This window comes from Microtus pennsylvanicus, chromosome 11 (genome assembly GCF_037038515.1).
Source record: "Microtus pennsylvanicus isolate mMicPen1 chromosome 11, mMicPen1.hap1, whole genome shotgun sequence".
NCBI lineage: Eukaryota > Metazoa > Chordata > Mammalia > Rodentia > Cricetidae > Microtus > Microtus pennsylvanicus.
The window spans coordinates 4,211,836-4,230,734 of NC_134589.1; the positions used below are offsets into that span (position 1 = coordinate 4,211,836).

General features: G+C 52.5%; 2 protein-coding genes across 3 annotated transcripts; both read right to left on the reverse strand.

Annotated features, from left to right (window-relative positions):
* Positions 1-730: 730 nt before the first annotated feature.
* LOC142831750 (transmembrane protein 235-like) lies at positions 731-3,916 on the reverse strand. Of its 2 annotated transcripts, XM_075942137.1 has the most exons (4): positions 3,733-3,916; positions 3,116-3,196; positions 2,503-2,640; positions 731-972 (listed from the first exon to the last, which is right to left on the reverse strand). In XM_075942137.1, the coding sequence occupies exons 1-4, from the start codon at positions 3,914-3,916 to the stop codon at positions 731-733; spliced, it is 645 nt and encodes a 214-aa protein (XP_075798252.1). The 2 variants fall into 2 exon arrangements, with proteins under 2 accessions (XP_075798252.1, XP_075798254.1); XM_075942139.1 differs by lacking the exon at positions 3,116-3,196.
* A 3,819-nt stretch (positions 3,917-7,735) lies between these two features.
* On the reverse strand, positions 7,736-12,377 carry LOC142831751 (baculoviral IAP repeat-containing protein 5). The gene is made up of 4 exons (XM_075942140.1): positions 12,172-12,377; positions 11,691-11,800; positions 9,610-9,727; positions 7,736-7,903 (listed from the first exon to the last, which is right to left on the reverse strand). The coding sequence occupies exons 1-4, from the start codon at positions 12,280-12,282 to the stop codon at positions 7,814-7,816; spliced, it is 429 nt and encodes a 142-aa protein (XP_075798255.1). The 5' UTR covers positions 12,283-12,377; the 3' UTR covers positions 7,736-7,813.
* Between the last annotated feature and the right edge of the window lie 6,522 nt (positions 12,378-18,899).

The following is an 18,899-nucleotide window of genomic DNA, read 5'->3' on the forward strand; positions in this document are numbered from 1 at the left end:
CGAGCTTCTGCCTCCAGAAGTTCCTCTATGCAGGCAACCCAGGGGCAAGCCAGGCATGGCCCCAGCTCACCCAGCTGTGGCCAGTCTCAGACATGCTCCTGGCTGGTGCTGTAAAGAGGAAGTTCCAGGCCAGCAGGGCAGCAGCCCCTCTTCTTCCCCCCCCCCCCCCATCAGAACAAGGACTGAGACTTGACCATCCACCCTGCCTGGAAGCACTCATAAGTGACCCACTTGGTGGCTGGACAATGAACCTAGACTATACCCTCCCACCCAGCCCTAAGCCTCCTCCCCATCAGCCTCCCCTTGGGAGAGGGAACAAAGCAGAATCCAAGGGGTCCGGCCAAACTACAGTGTCACCGGGATCTGCTGTCTGTTCTTGGGTTTTCTGGCCTCAGTTTCCCACTCTCTGACAGGAGATGAGTGTTTCAGACTGCGGGGTGTAGCAGTACAAGCCCTTGGCCAGCTCCTGACAGAATAGGTCTGTGTCTCAGCTCCCAAGGGCTGGAATGGGCTACACCCCTCAGAGCAAGAGTACCCCCTGGACACCCAGAACCCTGAGGCACCCCACCAGGGCAGTGCCTCTCCTTCTGCCCCCCTCCTGTCCAGCTGGAGTGAAGGTGGGTACTTCCCCAACACGCCATCCCCCGGGGCACCTTCCTCGGCTAGGATTCCAGCAAATGCCAAGGGTGCCTGAGCCTTCCTGCTCCCCACCACCCTGCCACACTGGAACTCAGATGACCACAGATTGGGGCGTTCCTGGGCGTTGGCGCTGGCTGAGGAACCGGGCAGCTATGAGCAAGAGTGCACCGCTGAGCACCTCCGAGGCGCAGGAGCCCCAGGCCAGGGCCAGCGACCAGCCGAAGCTGATGTGCACGCCCTGGACGTGCTGCGCGCCGTACATGCGGGCCGTCTCCACGAACGCCAGGTGTGAGTAGCTGATGTAGATGCTGACTCCTGCCAGGGTCAGGGCACCTGGGGAGAGAAGTCCAGCAAGACTGCTCAGTGCGGCACCAGCAGACCCAACATTAGCTCTCCATTACCCCCCTCAAACACCACCCTGTTCATAGGAGTTCCGATCCAGCCCTCCATCCTGAGAGCTCACCAGACAAACCCCCTTGTAAACAGTCCCAGGACTCAATTATGCCAGAAAAGGCACAGCTCTGTGGCCCACACTATCTGGTGTCGGGGTGTGGCAGGAGTGGTTGGATTTCCGACTGCCTGCAGCCAAAGCCACGGGTTTAATCTGGGGAAGGCTGGATTTAGTGTGTTGCAGTCTGGGAGAGGCAGGGATGGGACAGGGGAGTGGAACGGCCCCACTCTCCGGCTTCCCCAGGCGCCCACACAGCTGTTGCCCATCTCACCTGCAGCACCCAGCTCCCTGGAATGGCGACCTGTCTCCCAGCCTGACCCCTCTTACAGCCTGTTTCCCAGTCGGTCCCTGACGCCTCGGCTGACAGCTACAGATCCCTCTACCTCCGCTCCCACATCCGGACTCAGGGGACCCCAACACCCTCCTCTCATTTCCCTGAGGGCGAAGTACACTCTGCTCAGGAAAGGTGTGGTCAGCCTCCCCTAGAAGCTGCCTTCTGACTCTCTGCCTCATTCGTGTCTTCAAGGAAAATGCAGAGGCTTCCCCATGACAGCATGGAGTTTCCCAGTTAGAATCCCCAACCCCATTACTGTTGCCAGTGGCTTCCTGGGTCTTCTTAATTGGATTTTGCACTCAGTCTCCTGGGTCAAGGCTGTTACAGATATTTTGATTACCCTGATTTCGTTCTCTAGAGACCTGGGTCTGAACATTTGCCTGTCTCATTAGTTTGTGGCTTTGGGTTCCCCATGTCAGGCCCAATCCACTCTTAACAAAGGTCTCCTGAAGAGCCCAGTGTCCCCTGGAGGGAAGCTGGCTTGTCTGGGAGATCTCACCATTGTGGTCACAGCCATGACAGTACAACAGACCAGCACGGGCCTGAGCCCAGCAATAGAGGCTGCTGCAGATGGACCCCTACGGGGCCACCTGCTCACTTTGATGACAGCTAGCCTAGGGTTGCTATAGCAAACCTATACCAAGAAGCACTCAAGGGGTCCTGAGCATCAGTATCTTTCTGGCTCTGGAAGCCTTGGGGGTCTAACCTGCTGAAGTGGCCCTCAGGAGCCAACAGGGAGCTCTTGGCCTGATGCTAGTTATAGCCTGGGACTAGGAGAGTCAGAGCCAAGGATGATACACCCCTGCTCGCCTTCTCTACTTTCACCCTCACCTAGTAGGAGAGAGGAGCAGATGGGGTCAAGACCCGCACCCCTCTTCTTGCACCTGCCCACAGAGCTAGTCCTGCAGTTACCATGGAGACGCTGAAGTCTCCCAGGCCAAGAAGCTCCACCCTGGTGCAGAAACCCCGCCCCTGGGCCAGCCCTAGGGTATCCCTGCTGGGGTGGGGTGGGGTGGGGTGGGTGGAGGCTCTCCAATGCTCAGAGGGGAATAGGGACCAAGGCAGACCTCTGACTCACCCCCTAGCAAGAAGTAGCAGCCGGTGAGCAGCAGCAGAGGGATGCTCTGGGACAGGGAGCTGAGCAAGCCGCAGACCCAGCCACATACGATGAGGATGAGGCTCAGAGGCAGGACTACCATGACAGTACGGTGCAGCGCTGTGGGGAGAGGAGGCTCGGGGCAGGCAGAGGAGGAGCCAGAGACAGCCATGCCTCCACCTGCTCAGGTCCCCAGAAGGGTTGAGCATCTCCATAGTAACAGGAGAATCTTCCAGTGGCCATCCCTCTCTGAAGCCAGGCTGAGAGAGGCTCTGCCAATGCCCTCCCCACCCCACCCTCAGGCCTCTCAGGGGTGGAAGGTTGTCTACGGCCATCCAACTAGAAGGCTGACTTGTGGGCCCTGTGAGATTTCATCACGCTCTGAGCCGCTCGCGTCCTCACTGAAAGGGAACTGAAGTATGAGGAGGAGTGGGCAGGCTGGGATTCCGGCATCTGTGGTCAGGGGGCTGTGATGGGCAGACCCTTCGGGTCCCCGAGGCCTCAGAAGCAGTTGGATGGGCTGGGGGTGGTGGCTGGGATAGGGTGGTTTGGTCCCAGACCTCGAGAGCAGAGATGGCACCGGCCCAGGACTCACAGAGAAGATGCTGTAAGGAGGGAGAAGTCTCCAAGCTGTCACTGGAAAACGGGTCAATCAGCGGCACACAGCTGTTCTGCCCTGAAAGTCAAGGTACAAATGGGTGCTGGGCAACACGGGTGCCACAGCCTTGGAATCTTATTTAATTCTTGACTGGCAGCTGGACCCCAGCCTCTGGTGTTCTTCCTTTGATCTCCATGGAGACACCTAGACCTGGGCTAAGAAGTACAAACTGTCAAATTCCTCAGAAGCAAGGAGCAGAGCCCTGGTTCACCTGACCTGTTATCCTCCAATGACACCTTCCCGCCAGGCCCCAGAGGAAACCTTTTAGGAACTTAAGGAAGCATAGTGCCAGCCCCCCTCTACTTCCCACCCATGGCCATAATGGCAGAACTCTGTCTTTGGGCTTCCTCAAATCCTCGCAGCCCAGCTGTCACCCAGCAATTTGAGGGGCGACTGTGATGGGGTCGGGACTGAGAGACTCCTTGAGGAGCAGACCAAGATGCCACAGAGGCTTAGGAGGAGGGAGTTACAGGGGCAGGAGGGCGGGAATGGACGTGGATCAGGTGGGAGGAAAGGGAACGGGAGGGCCGGGCAAGTCTCCAGGAGCGGCTCACCTTCGCAGGTGCGCCAGAGCCCAGAATGCGAGGAGAGCTGCAGCGGCGCGCTGCCACGGGAGCCGCCGGTGTTCGCCACCTCCAGGATGTACCAGTAGTCGCTGGCGACCGCAGCTGCCAGCAGTGCAAAGCTGAGCAGGGCGCCAAGGGCTGCGCTCAGGAACAAGGCGGCCAGAAGGGCCATACCGGCAAGAGCAGGGCAGCCGCCGGGTAGGGATGCAGGGTCCAGCGGAAATCGGATCTACGGATGGGCTGTGGCGGGTGAGGGAGCCAGGGACAAGGAGAACTGTGGGTTGGGGCAATCAGGATTCAGGACAGAATTGATCCAGGCTAATGGGGGTTTAGGCGGTGGGAGTAGAAGTCTCAGCAGGAGAGGGCATGGGAGGGGTGATGAAGAGCAGGCTGACTAGGAGCAGAGGTGGGTGGAGGGCAGAAGGGGGGGGGGGCTGTCCGAGGTTCTTCAGCTACTGAGGCTTTCCTGCCACTGTGACTGGCCAAGTAGGCAAGGAAATGGATGTACCTTTCTGTGCTGGCCAGACAGTAAAAGAAGAGAAGGGGAAATCTAATGTTGTGGCAGAGCTGGGGACAAAGCTGGGTTCAAATCCCAATGTTGCCCCAAACTGGTTGACACAAGCCCACCCCGTGGTTGGTGCTAAGAGGACCAGAGGTCAACCTGAGACTGCCCCCAGGAGGATGAGCAGCCGCGGCCAGTGCCTGGACCACTGCACCAATCACCAATAGCTCCTAGAATGGCGGGGTGGGGGTGGGGTGCAGACAGGCCCGGGTGGGCACATTTAGGGACGACTCGGGGTGTGCCGCATCTCAACTTCAAGTCCTGATTTTCATCAATTCTGAGGATTAATGGGATAAGCTCCCCGCAGCAGGGAGAAAAAGCATTGTTTCTGTGCAACTTGCTTACAGGGCATACACACACCTACAGGAAATGCACCTACAGGACATTCATTCACAGGGCACTGAACCACAGGGCACACACCTACAGGGTACTCACAGGGCGCACACCTACAGGACACTCATTCACAGGGCGCACACCTACAGGACACTCATTCACAGGGCACACACCTACAGGACACTCACCTACAGGACACTCATTCACAGGGTGCACACCTATATAAACACCCCTGGGATGGCCAGAGCTGCAGACACAGGAGCTGCGTGACTCAGGTCAGCCAAGCCCTCACTTGGACTGTTTAGAGATACATATTTCTCTGTTAAGCTTTTGGCTTGAAGAACATATCCTCAGATAAAAGCAATCTTAGCAAAGTTATTAAAACAATATTCCCAGTGGAATTCAGAGAGAGCAGAGAATTCTTCCAGTATTTTGTGAGCTGTTCTTTCTGCGTGCACACCAGGCCATCCCTGCCTGCATCTGCTGTGTGACACCCCTGCAGCTGGCCCTGTCCAGTAGACACCCCTGCTCTGGCTCGATGACTGGGAAAGACTGAGAACCCAGTGGGTGCTCAGAGAGCAGCAGCCTTCCCAAGGCAGAAGGAGAAGGGAGACTCTCCCGCCCAACCCAAACTCTGATTACAGCCGAGGAGGAAGCGCAAATCACGCAAACTTGAGGCCCCTTAGCTGTCATCCCACAGGGCAAAGATACAGCAGGAACCAGTCTTGCTTTCTGTCTGACAAAGGCTCCTTTTATAGAAAATGTCGTTTTATGGACAGGGTGGTCCTGTCTCCCTCCCATCGAGCCCCCTGCCTTTGAGCTGCTTTGCAAAGGTTCATGCTCCTGCTCCATCTCAGGTAGGCAACAGCCATGCCCAGGCCACTGCTACCCTGGGGAAGTGACAGCAAGAGGCACCCACACCATCCCTGAACTATTTCCCTCAAGCTGAAGGGGCTGGAAGCAGCCTGCTGGGCAGTCCATACCCACTTCACTTACAATCCTGGGTTCTGTGTAGCGGAAGCCACTGATTGTCTTCAGGGCAGCAGGCACTGGCCCCTGAGGGGCGGCTCTAATGAATCTTGCCAGTGTACTTTCCCAACTGGACCCAAGAGACACCGGGCAGTCTGAAAAGGTGCTGCTTTAGAACGACCCAATATTTGTTACTTGTCTCATCAAATGTGTAAGCCATAGAAGGCAGGCCATGTGCCGGCCTCTGGCTGCCAGAGACTCTTCAAAGCCAGCAAGATCCATCATCGCAGACATCAGACAGGTGGGCTTCTGGGGGGAAGACGTCCAATCTTGAGTAACAAAAGCAAGGCTGTATCCAAGCCTCTTAACTAGGTCAGATTCACAGCTGGAACAGGAGTCTGTTTCTACGGGTAGCCATCTGGCTGATGAGCCTCCTGCCCCAGGCTAACTCTGACTATTGTCTTCAGCCTGAGTTTGGAGAAGCAATCAGAACTGTCAGCTAAATGACTCTCCAGCAGCTGGGCATCAGCTACACGATAGCTTATTTTACTGAGCTTGGCAAACATCCTCCCTCAGAAGAACCTCAAATTACTGCCCAACGGGCCCATTCTGCAGGATGCAGCTGGCTAAGCCCAGAAGATGCAAAGGCTAGAAACACAGCTTTTCGTCTTCCTTAGATAAACAAGACTGCAGATAAACCTCTGCTCACACACGCTAAGGAAGCACTTGGCTGGATCCATTGAGATGTGACTACGATCAGGGGACAGTAACTGGGATGCGTGGTCCCAAACCAAGTGGAACCCACAGGTCTGTGAGGCGCCACTTGCTGAGCTGGCCAGAGGAACTGGAAGAGTTAGAGAGCAGAGCCAACAGCACAGGTGTGAGAGGCCAGGACCCACGTCTAGACAGCTGCCCAGGGAGCCTGCCGCCAGCCAGGGCTTTGCTGTGGGAAAGATGTTTCTAGCACCTCCTTGGTATTCAGAAAGCGAGTAGGAACTTTGTAAGCTGACTTCAGGAGATGGGGTCTGATCCCTCCCTGCTGAGATCTGATGAGCCCCATCGACTGTGCCAGTGGGCAGGAACCATGTAGGTGTGCGGGCTCCAGAGACAGAAGGTGCTCAGTGCTGAAAGGAGTGGGGCTGGCCACCCACCAGGCTGTGCTTGCCCATGGCCTTCATGAGCTCTCACACCTTGCATTAGCTCTGCTCCCCGCTACTCTCCAATTTCTGTGTGGTGAGGTGGGAACAGACAGAGACCCAGCTCCTACTGTGTGTCACAGTTCCCTTATTTGCACAGAGCTGTCCTAAGGCCTCGGGGAGGTCACCAGAATGGATGTCTTGATGTGTGGAAATATTCTGATGAAAGCACTCGAAGGGAGGAGTTTCCTGTGCTCACAGCTCAAGGTGCAGTCCGTCAGGTCGGGAAGCAGCAGTCTGTCAGTCAGGAAACGGAAAATGATGAACCTGATGCTCAGCTCTCCAGGACCCCACATCAGTTAGTGTGATCACAATGATGCCCAAAGGCCCATTACCTCCTGGCCAACTCCAGACCTGCCAGGTGGATAACACAACCATCGCACCTTCCTTGCAGAGGCTTCATTAGGAAAACAAAAGCCTACCCGACTTGAATCACGCTGTAACCCCAGTGCCTTTACAACTGTCCAGCTCTGCAGATCAAGCAGGGACTGCAGCTTAAACACCACTGAATTTATAAGCTCCGAGTGCAGTGGTACCTGGGAGGTAGGACAGCAGGATCGAGTTCAACAATGCCACACAAAAACAAACAAGCCATTTTCCCAAGACAGAGTTTGCAATCAGCTTTTTGATGATTTTATTCCATTACCCTGCGGTAGAAAACTCACATCACAGGACAGATGAGTCTCCAGCACAACACATCACCACACCTATGGCACACAGTCGTGCTAGCTACCAGTATGGAGACACCAAGACCAGAAACACCCCTCCCCCACCCCCCGCCATAGGTCCTGTTACTGGAGACTGCCTGCCTCCTCACCCACTCCTTTCCTCACTGCTTCAGTCCAGGTGACAACAGAGCAAAGCCAAAATATCAAGAGAGGTAGGCACACAGGCTGAGCCACTTCCAAGCGAAGACAAAACTAGTATTTGACATCCAGTTTTAAAATACCAGCTGGAACACGTGGCTTCAATGTGGCATGTCACTCGGGCCCAGGTCTCCAGCAAAGGCTCACTGCCAGGCAGCCAGCTGCTCAATGGAGTGACGGATGGTCTTTGCAGTTTCTTCAAATTCTTTCTGCTTGCTGTTGGTCTCCTTTGCCTGCAATAATGAACATACACATTGGCCTGGAGTGGCCTAGGGGGAGGGGCTTGTCAAACAAGAGTGAAGCCCTCGTTCCATTACCAGCGTGACAAAATTAAGTACAATAATTACTAAAAGGAATGTTACTATTTGTGTATAGCTTGAAATTGAACCTAGGGTGTTATGCATAATAAGCAAATACCCCCAAGTTCTGTCTTGCTTTATTTTTTTAAGAAATAGGGATTCATGTGCCTCTAATTTACAATCCCCCTCCTTCACCCAACCAAATTAGTGGAGACTGCGCCCTAGGATTGTCCCCTATACCACCAAGCCAGGGTTAAAGAGAACTTAATTTAAAAATACTAAACTGACAACAAAAAGCCCTGGAAAATGGCTGTGCTCCTTGTGGTGGGCACTCCATAGCCCCACAGGGAGCTGCAGAGGGCTCCGGGTAACGAGCACTGGCTGGTCTTCGGAGGACCCAGATTGGATTCCTGGTACCATAGGTAGCTCCAGTTCTAGTAGAGCCAACGCTCTCTTCTGACCTCCACAAGCAAAACACCCCACACACACACATAAAATAAAGTCTAAATAAATAAATAAATGGCAGTGCATGCCTTTAATCCCAGCCCTTGGGAGACAGAGTCAGGTGGCTCTCGGAGGGTAAGGCCAGTCTGGTCTACACAGAGAGTCCCAGTGCAGTCAGGCCTACGTGGTGAAGCCTTATCTCAAAAAAACAAAACAAAAAAAAAAAACAAAAAACCCAAAAAAACCCAAAACCAACAAAAAACAAAGGTTGAGTCTGGAGAGACGATTCCGAAGTTAGGACACTGGGTGGTGTCTTTTCTTCTGAGTGCCTTTCTCTTGACTCTGTGTCCAACTTGTATTAAATATCTTTATTAAATCCAACTATACTTCATAAAAAAAAATCAGTAACAAAAATGAATACTAGGGAGTAGGAGCTGCATCCCCAAGAGTGTCTGAGCATGCTCCAATCAATCCCTCCTCCTGACAACAAACTGTCACCAGCTATTTCATAACGACCTCCACCAAGGAACACAGCTTACAAACTGAAGAGAAACTTCATAACCATCACAGCAGGTCCTAGCCTCTGCCTTGCAACACAGAACAATGCCAGGACCAGGGCCAGGGCCAGCTAGCAGCCGGCCTTCCAGCATCAGGGTCAGGGCAGAGCATCTGGCTCTTTCTCAGTGCTCTGCCAGTAAGCCCCTCCCAGAATCTTCCCCCTAAAAGGCTGCCAAGTGTAACACGTAAGGACACGGGCTACTTGGTGAAATTTGAACATCAGATAAGCAGTGAACCATCTAAGCAAACTATGGTATGTTCGCACGGATTCTGGCCAACCGAACTCTTCAGGCTTGGCTGCACGGGAGCCTCCTCCCTGTGGATTCACGATGCCACCTGCCCTCCCAGGGACTCCACATGAATGGTCAAGCAGCAAAACTCAGCTGGTCCTCTGCTTCTGCCCCTTTAGCCAACTCTACCCACACTGCTGCCACCACAGGAGGGTCAGCCTGTGCCCACAGCTTCCCGCAACGGTTGCCCCTCAGGGGAGGTGATCCTACTCAGGTCTTCTGACTGCACAGCCCCTGTCTATCTAGCTGCACATGCTCCCCAGGGGTGGGAGCACTTCCTGAGGCAGGGCCTGCAGGGCTTTGGGGGAAGTGGCTTTGTTCTCTGTCCGTACTCTCAACCATACATACAATTTTGTTCTTGGCTCTTTCTTTCTCCAGTTTCAAGAATTCACTGAGGGTTAGTTCTTCAAACTGCTTCTTGACAGTCAGGAAGGCACACCCAGGCGAGTGCTTTTTATGCTCCTCTCTAGAAAAATCAATAAACCATCATGTCAGAAGAGCCAGTGGCTGCGCATCACTGACAGCCCATCTCCCATCATCATGGCTGTCCTTGGCACACCCTGCTCTGTATTAGGTCCAAAATGTATCCCAGGAACACCCCACACAACCTAGCTTCTCTTCTGGAGTCTTTAGCAATCAGTACAAAACGTTGTATGATTCAAATTCAGAAGAAAAGCTGGAGAAATGGCTCATGGTTAATAGCACTGGCTGGTTTCCCAGAACCTGGGTTTGGATCCCAGCACCTGAAGGGACTGTAACCAGCCTGAGCCTGGCAAACATGGCTCTGGCAGGGTTTGCCCTTCTCCCCCATCCCTCTGCCCTGCTAAAATCCATTAGATTACATCTCTAAAGCTGGCCCCCAAGCTATTCCCTCATTTAACCACTTCCTCCTCCGAGGCAGACCACCAAAGTCCAGCTATCAAAAGTCCCCTCTGGCTCCCCTAATTAACTTCCCAATTTTAAACCCCTCATCCTAACACCGAGTGCCCCTTTACCTTTATAAACTGTGCCCGACAGTCTCCTCCCTATCCAGGCAGCCTTTGTCCCGCGCAGATACCCCTGCCCTCTGGCTTTGCCCCTTCCCCTTCTCCCTCTTTTCTATCTCCTTCACCACTACATCCTAGCCCTTTCTAACACAGACCTCCCCAGGCGGTGGTGGTGTACACCTTTAATCCCAGCAGAGACAGGAGGATCTGAGTCCAAGGCCCGCCTGGTCTATAGAGTGAGTTCCAGGACAAGCTCCAAAGCTACAGAGAACCCTGTCTCAAAAAACCAAAAAAAGAAACAAACAAAAAACCCCTGCAAGGTCATTTGCTGCTGTTTTTCTGCCCTAGTCAGGAAGCAGCCACTGTAACTTCTCTTCTGTTTAATAAAGAAGCTCCGTGAAAACAGGTGGTGTGGGTGTGGTCTGTGCCTAATCCAGGGTCTAGGAAGACCCTGCTGTGTGGGAGTCCCCTTCAGCTCTCACCATCTGTAACTCCAGTTCCAGGGATTTGCCCTCTGAAGGTACCAGGCACATACATGGTGTACAGCCATACAAGCAGGCGAAACAATCATATGCACAAATTTAAAAATTAAAAAAATAAATAAAAATTAAATAAAAGGAATTGCATGTCAAATCCCTTTAAAATCTGGGCCATCCAAATGGCTCAGGAGGTGGGGATGCTTGCTGTTAAACCTGCTCGCGTTCAATCCCAGGGACCCACACAGTAGAAGCAGAGAACTGACTCCCCAAAGTTGTCCTGACACCCACACTCACCATGACACCAGCATCCAAACACACATGAAACAAAGCATAAAGTAATAATAATATATACAAAAATCTGTGGCTGGAGATGGGATAGTGGTTAGGAGTCCTTGCTGCTCTTCTGCAGAGCCTGTCTTTAGTTCCCAGCACACCACATCTCGTAACTGACTATAACTCCAGCTCCTAGGGATCTGACGCCCACACCCAGAACAGAAACTAAGACACACATGTGTGCGCTAACCAAAACCAAACAAAACAAAAAAACCAAATCTTACAATATCTCCTGCGGGCCAGGCAGTGGTGGTGCACGCCTTTAACCCCAGCACTCGGGAGGTAGAGGCAGGTGGATCTCTGTGAGTTTGAAGCCATCCTGGTCTTTGGAAGGAGCTCCTGGATAACCAGAGCTACATACCCCTCAAATATACAAATATCTCAGCAGACAAAAACCATCCAAGTTGGCAGTACGAGAAAAACTTAGGCAGAAATTGAAAATTCAAGACTAGTCTGAGCTATGTAACAGGTTCAAGAACAGTTTGGAACACACAGCAAGTTAGAAGACCATGCTCTCCTCCTACTAAATTAAAATGCTTTTTGTTTTTACCCCAACTCCAGTTCAACTCAAAGGTTCCCAATGGAACCAGGGCACCAGGAAATCCATTGCGAGTAACCTGCTGAGACTTACAGAGGGTTGTCATCTGGTTCCCAGCCTTCCAACTCCTTAAAGCAGAAAAAACACTGGGCCAAGTCAGGCTCATTGTCGGTAGGGCAGTGGATGAAGCCAGCTTCCGCCATCTGAAAACGACAGCACAGCTCGTGAGCACAATCAACAGCCTGGCTTTAATCCTATCATTCCCAGAAGTCGTTCCGGGCCGAGAGCTGGGGCGGCCTCTTTGGAGAGAGTGGAAAGAGGCCGTGTCTACCGGACCTAACGACAGTGGGGCCCACAGCCTTAGCGGCTCAGACAGAAGGATGGGGAGAAGTGGGGCGGCCTCGCCGAGGACAAGGCAGGCGTCCCGTGTCCTGGGCAGAGCAAAGCAGCTTAGCCCACAGTGCGAAGCGAGGGTGGGGCTCCTGACCCGGGGCCCAACCCCTCCCGCCGTCAGGCCCGGGCAGGAGTCGCTCCAAAGCTGGGGCACTGGCGTCCCGAGGCGGGGCGAGCTCACCCGCTCTGGGGTGCAGGAGCAGCCCTCCAGGAACGGCCAGTTCTTGAAGGTGGATATGCGGTGGTTCATGAGATACAGCTGCCAGGTCGGGGGCAGAGCGGGAGCGCCCATGACGCTGCCCCTGCAGCCGCCGCCGTGAACCACTGCCCGGACGCCGGAGAGCGCGATTCAAACCCCGCGGGCGGCGGCGCGCCGTAGAGCACGCCGGGAGCGCCCCGCCTCCCCGTCGCGACGCGCGGCCTTCTGGGAGTGGGCGGGGGCGAGGGAGCCGTACAGGCCACGCCCTCTACGCAGCCTGAGCCGCCTTTTGGGCGCGGAAGGCGCGCGCGCGGCGAGCCGAGCAGGCCCCGCCCCTTGAGCGGCGGCGCGGGGCCTTCTGGGAGTTGTGTCCTCTGCGGCGCTGGCTGCTTGCTGGTCTGCCCGGGAAGTGTGAGCGGCCGCTGCTCCGCTGCCTTCCGTTCGCTCTGCGGGCTGTCTGTCCTGCCTGCAGCCCACTTTCTGTTTGCAGGCTCCGGCTAGATAGATACGTCCACAGCCCCCGCAGCTCATCCCTGAACGGAGAAGAGACCATTGGCTAGGCTCAGACTAAAGGGGAGCGGCCACACACGTCCACAGCGAGTCCGGGCGCAGAGCAAAGCTATGGCTTCCTGAATACGACTGCTGGCTGAGCTTGGTGCTGATGACGCGGCCTGGCAGCAGGCCCCTTTACAGTGTTTGTGTTCCGGTCAGGCCGCCTGAGGTTGCAGTGGCTTCTAAGGAGCTGCTGGCTGGGCAAGTCCGGAGACACAAAGCTCTGGTCTACAGGTTAAACCTCTGTAGGCTCCCTGCCAGTGGAGCGATGTGGGCCTGATCACCTCACAGATGGTGAAGGAGTACAGGACCCCCATATGTACGACCAGACAGCAAAAGAGCGGTGTTTGTCAGGCTTCAAAGAGACCTGGGACAAGTACCACCTGTGGCTGCTCCCTGTTCTCTCCCTACCTTGAACCCAGGGGCTGAGCTGAGCGTCCCCTAGCCTCTCTTTTCAGCCGCATGCTCTCTTGGTCCTAGGCCCTCTGTTCCTCCCTTGCCCTCTCTTCCTCTCTCACTCTCTCCTTGTCCATGGCCAGGTTCAATCTGGACTCTTCCAGATGTTCTGGCTGTACTTTCCCCATCTACAATGAAGCCCTGAGCGGTCATGTCCTCATTTTCACTTATGTTTAAAGGTCTCAGGCACTGCTGTATGTCACGAGCCGTCGTGGGCCATGACACAAATGCTGCAGATGGTAACTGATAATTCAGATGGCCACCCACCAGATGAGTAATTCTCTGATGGAGAGAACCCTATGCAAGCAAGGCTTTCGGGACCACTGGCTCTGGAAACCACCTGCTTCTGTGTGTAAAGTCACACGTGCAAAAACAGCTGTGGAATCTCCCCAATGCCACACATTTTCATGCAATTTGTACATGTAATCTCATGATTGCATCTCAGTCTTATGGGCACATCTATCTGTGGGTAAATCAGGAAAATGACTTCTCATTAAACTATGATTTTGATATATAGAAAATATACTAGGGAGCCGTCGACGTCCGGCGGCTCCCACAGACTCCCGTTCCTCACGCGGTGGGTGGCCGTTCCTGAGTTATTACCGAAAACAAAATAAGAAAATATACTAGGATATGCTTCATAGCCAATCTATTATTCTATGAGGACTGTAGGACACTTAGGCCCTGCTTTTTATCCCCAGTTCAGACTGGCATAGAGAAAAGAGCAATTTCTCAGTCCCAAGACAAGCCACATACAATTTATCAATTCAAAACCTCAAGAACAAATTCAAACTAGACTCCTCATCTTCATAAAATCTCGTAGTTAATAGCATTGATTTAGTTCACAGAGCATTGCCTTTTCCCTCATTTCTTTCTTTTTGGTTGGGGAAAGGCAGGTTGAGACAGGCTTGTTGTGTGGCCTAGGCTGGCCTCAGATTCTGTTTTCCTGTCTCAGCCTCTCTAGGGCTACAATTATAAGCCTTCAATATCATACCCAACTGGAGTTAAAACAGGGAAAATCCTAGTCGGGGTCCCATGTGGCCCAGGCTGACCTGGAAGTCACAATATACCTAAACTCCTGATCCTCCTGCCACCGTCTCCCGAGTGCTGGGATTATAGGCATGCACCATCATACCGGGGTTCTGCAGTACTGGGACTGAGCACAGGGCCTCGTGCATGCTAGGCAAGTACTCTAGCAATGGAGCTATCTTCGTAGCCCAGGTCAAATGTGTGTGCTTGTATGTGGGATTTGCTTTTGATTGTGTGCGTGTGAGAGACAGAGGTGTTAGCACACACTCCTAAACATAAATGTGGAGGCCAGAGGAGTTCAATAGGTATCCGCTCTGTCACTCTCCGTCTTATTCCCTTGAGACAAAGTCTCTCACTGAACCTGGAGCTGGGCTGGCAGCCAGGAAGCCCCATGATCCTCCTGTCTCAACCCCACAGTGCTGGCTTAGGGATACAAACGTGGCCATCCCCGGATTTTAACACATGTGCTAGGAATTCAAACCCAGGTAAGAACACAGTGAGTGATCTTACTGAGCCATCTTTCCAGCCCTCAGTCAAATGCTTTTAGCATCACAATTCAAATTTCTTGAATTTTATACTTATTTTAGCAAAACATTTGCCTGTAGGTAGAGATTTTCATCAGGACCTCAATTAGCTCTGTTCTGCCAGCTGCTTCCTGAATAACTACTCAGAGACTTATTAATTATAAGTGCTTGGCCAATAGCTCAGGCTTATTACTAACTAGCTCTTACAATTTAAATTAACACATTTCTATTAATCTATGAGCTGTCACGAATCTCGTGACTTTTACCTCTCCTGCATGCCCTGTCCTCTTTCCATCTGGCTGGCAACTCCTCTGACTCTGCTCTTCTTCCAAGAATTCTCTGCCCAAAAATCCTGCCTAAAATGGTCGATCAGGTTTTTTTTGTTTTTGTTTTGTTTTTGTTTGTTTTCAAGACAAGGTTTCTCTTTGAGTCCTCAAACTCATAGAGATCACCTCCTGGCAGCCAATCAGCTTTTTATTCATGATGAGAGCATATTTACAGCATACAATGATTGTTGTGCAGCCTTCGCCGTGTGCAACTGCACTGTTATCTGATAGGTTTTATTCGTCTCTGACAGTGACCACCATTCTGAGCTGGGTAAGAAGCTGGCAGGCTGGGTTTCTTTCTCATCTTGATCATAAGAAAATTATGAGGAATTTTGTGACACAGAGTTGGGAAAGGAAAACAGATTAGCTAAGGGTCAACTGGGGTCAGAAGAAATGGCCAGGTTGTGCCGGTGCTCAGTCAGGCCACTTTGACGCCCCAAGAGTCCCTGTTCTCTAAAACACTGCATAGTGTCACAACACTGTGAGGTCAAAGCATTTGGGTCTTTGCTCACCTGAGAGTGTAAAACACCTGAGCGACTTATAATTTGTGTCTGTGCAAAAGGTGCTTATTAATTTTTTTTTTTATTTTCGAGACAAGGTTTCTCCGTAGCTTTTGGTTCCTGTCCTGGAACTAGCTCTTGTAGACCAGGCTGGCCTCGAACTCACAGAGATCCGCCTGCCTCTGCCTCCCGAGTGCTGGGATTAAAGGCGTGCGCCACCACCGCCCGGCTTAATTTTAAATTTTTAGACCAGGCTAGCCTCAGACTTAGAGGTCCACCTGCCTGTGCCTCCTGAGTGCTGGTCATTTGCCATCGCTACCTGGCTTCCTCGGCTCTTCTACAGATAAGCAACTCTTGCTAGCCAGACCTGCCTGTCCTTCACCATACTTTTTTTTTTAGACTTAATAGGTGTTTTGCCTACATGTTGTAATGCCCACAGAGGCCAGAAGAGGGTGCTGTGTCTACATGTGTGTATGCAGTGCCCACAGAGGCCAGAAGAGGGTGCTGTGTCTACATGTGTGTATGCAGTGCCCACAGAGGCCAGAAGAGGGTGCTGTGTCTACATGTGTGTATGCAGTGCCCGCAGAGGCCAGAAGAGGGTGCTGTGTCTACATGTGTGTATGCAGTGCCCACAGAGGCCAGAAGAGGGTGCTGTGTCTACATGTGTGTATGCAGTGCCCGCAGAGGCCAGAAGAGGGTGCTGTGTCTACATGTGTGTATGCAGTGCCCGCAGAGGCCAGAAGAGGGTGTCGATTCCCCTGGAACAGTTGTGAACTGCCATATAAGTTCTGGGTACTGAACCCAGGCCCCTGCAAGAGCAGCAAGTGCTCTCTTCCCCACTGAGCCATGGCTCCTGTCCTATTCCAAGATGATTTTTGGTTTTGTTTTGTTTTTCAAGATAGGGTTTCTCTGTGTATCCCTGACTGTCCTGAAACTCATTCTGTAGACCAGGTTGGCCTCCATCTCGGAGATGGGACTACCTCTGCCTCCCAAACTTAAGTGCTGGGAATAAACGCATGGGCCACTACTGCCAGGCTGTTTGGGTTTTTTCGGTCAGTGAGAGAGCTGTGTAAAGGTTTGTGATGGTCAAGGTCTGACCAGGAATTCCTACCCCCACCCCGATTATTTAGTAACCAGCTTCAAACCTCCCAACCCTTGTCAGTCACTTATGTAATGGGACCTGTCTACACAGCCCCGTCTGCTGACCCACCCGTTCCAGCTCTAGCCAGGTTATTTGAGGGGTAAGTGGAGACTCGGAGCTACTGGGAAAAATCTGGAAGGTGCCTGAGTCCAGGTGAAGTCAGATTCTGGAGTTAACTTACAGGCAACTACTGGATGCTAGGCAACCAGACAGACCCAAGGGAGGTCCAGCCTTCCCAGGCAGAGTCAGAGCAATTCAATAGGGCCTCCCTGCTAAAAAAAAAAAAACAAAAAAAAAAAACAAAACCGAAGCTTTCAAACAAAACCCCCAACAGTCCTAAGTGCACATGAAGGGCCAGGGCAGGACAACTGGGGAACCAGGAAAAGACCATTGTCATGTAGGGGCCTAGTCAGTGGGTCAGCTCTCCACCATTTTCAAAGCAAGGAGACCAAGGAATGGTAAACCCCTCAGTCTTAAATAATTTCATAAAAACCTAGCCAGCTGATGGTATCATACGCCTTTAATCCCAGCACTTGGGAGGCAGAGGCAGGTGGATCTCTGTGAGTTCGAGGCCAGCCTGGTCTACAAGAGCTAGTTCCAGGACAGGCTTCAAAGCTACAGAGAAACCCTGTCTTGAAAAGAAAAAAAAAACTAAAGAAAAAGATAAATAAAATAATCTGCTGCCTGGCCTGTTGTAACCGGCTGCTGGAGACGGAGACTGTCTCTCCCGGCCTGTGAAGACGAGGCCTTCAGTCAGCCCCCAGGCCTTCAGTCAGCCCCCCAGGCCTTCCGCTGCTTTTTAAACCAATAACTTCTTTTGGGGGGGATTTTTTTTAATTTTAAAAATAATACCTTTAATTTTAAAAAACTATTGTTATTATTAGTGTGTGTGTTTGTCTATGTCCATGGCACCTGTGTGGGAGCCAGAGGAGTTTCTGAGAGCTGGTTCTCTCCTTCCATCTTGGGATTCAGGCTAGGGACTCACATGGTCAGTCTCGTTCAGCAAGTGCTTTTACCTGCTGAGCCATCTTGCCAGCCCTTCTTGGATTTTGGAGTTTTGCTAGGAAGCCGTGAATGGCCTAAAGTTCACTCTGCTGAGCTTGCTGCTTCTCCGGCCTCTGCCTGTCTGCTGGGATTACCAGCAAATATCCTCCCAGCCCTCTTCTCTACCCTTGTTTTTACACACAGCATCTTGTATATAAACGAGCATTCATTTATGTTTTCTCTCGCCCATCTTCGGGGATAGCCTAGGGAGCGGCTCCCAGCCCACATGAGCAATACCCAGGAATGTGGTAGACATCAGGGAGCCCTCGGGCGCGTGAGTCACCTCCTTTGCAACTCCAGAGTGGATTCTGGTCACAGCCCTCCTATTCCCACACTGACATCCCCAGCCCTTTCAACTCTTACTGTAAAGAATTCAGACAAAGCAAACACCCCTCCACGTCTTCCCGGCACCACGCCACCCAGAGCACAGAAACCTTCCCCTCGAATCTTACTAGACTTCTCCTTGTCTATTCATTGCTCTGTTTACATATAGAAATTCTCCCAAGGAGGCAGAGGCAAGCTGACCTCTGTGAGTTCGAGGCCATCCTGGTGGAGGCCAGGCAGGGCTACACAGTGAAACCCTCTCAAAACCATAAAGAGATGACAGTGGGACACACGGAAGCCCGTGACTGTGTGGCCTCGCGGATGACATTCTGAGACTGTGTTGCATTGCGTGGTTGACATCTCACTTTCTGTCACTAAGAATGTGTCTTGATTTCCTTTTTTCTTTTCCTCTTGGTATTTCGAGACAGGATTTCTCTGTGTAGCCCTGGTGGTTCTGAACTCACTATGTAGACCAGGCTGGCCTTGAACTCACAGGGATCTTGCCTGCCTCTGCCTCCCGAGTGCTGGGATTAAAGACGTGCACCATCACCATATTTTGATTTTCTGTGGCACATGAAGATTCTCCAGTGGTCTTGTGGTAGGTGCCACTCAGATGTTCGGGTGCTCAGTGACTTAGGATGGGGCTCTGCTCCACTAGACCCCCTGTGAACTGAAATTACCCCAAGCGAAAAAAGCATCTAATAGGTCTGACCTCCTCCAGCATCGTGGCTTAGCCCAGCCTCCCTTAAAGCTGCTCGGAAAGCCAGGCACAGTGGCTGGAGAGATGACTCAGCTGTGAAGAGCGCTTCTTGCG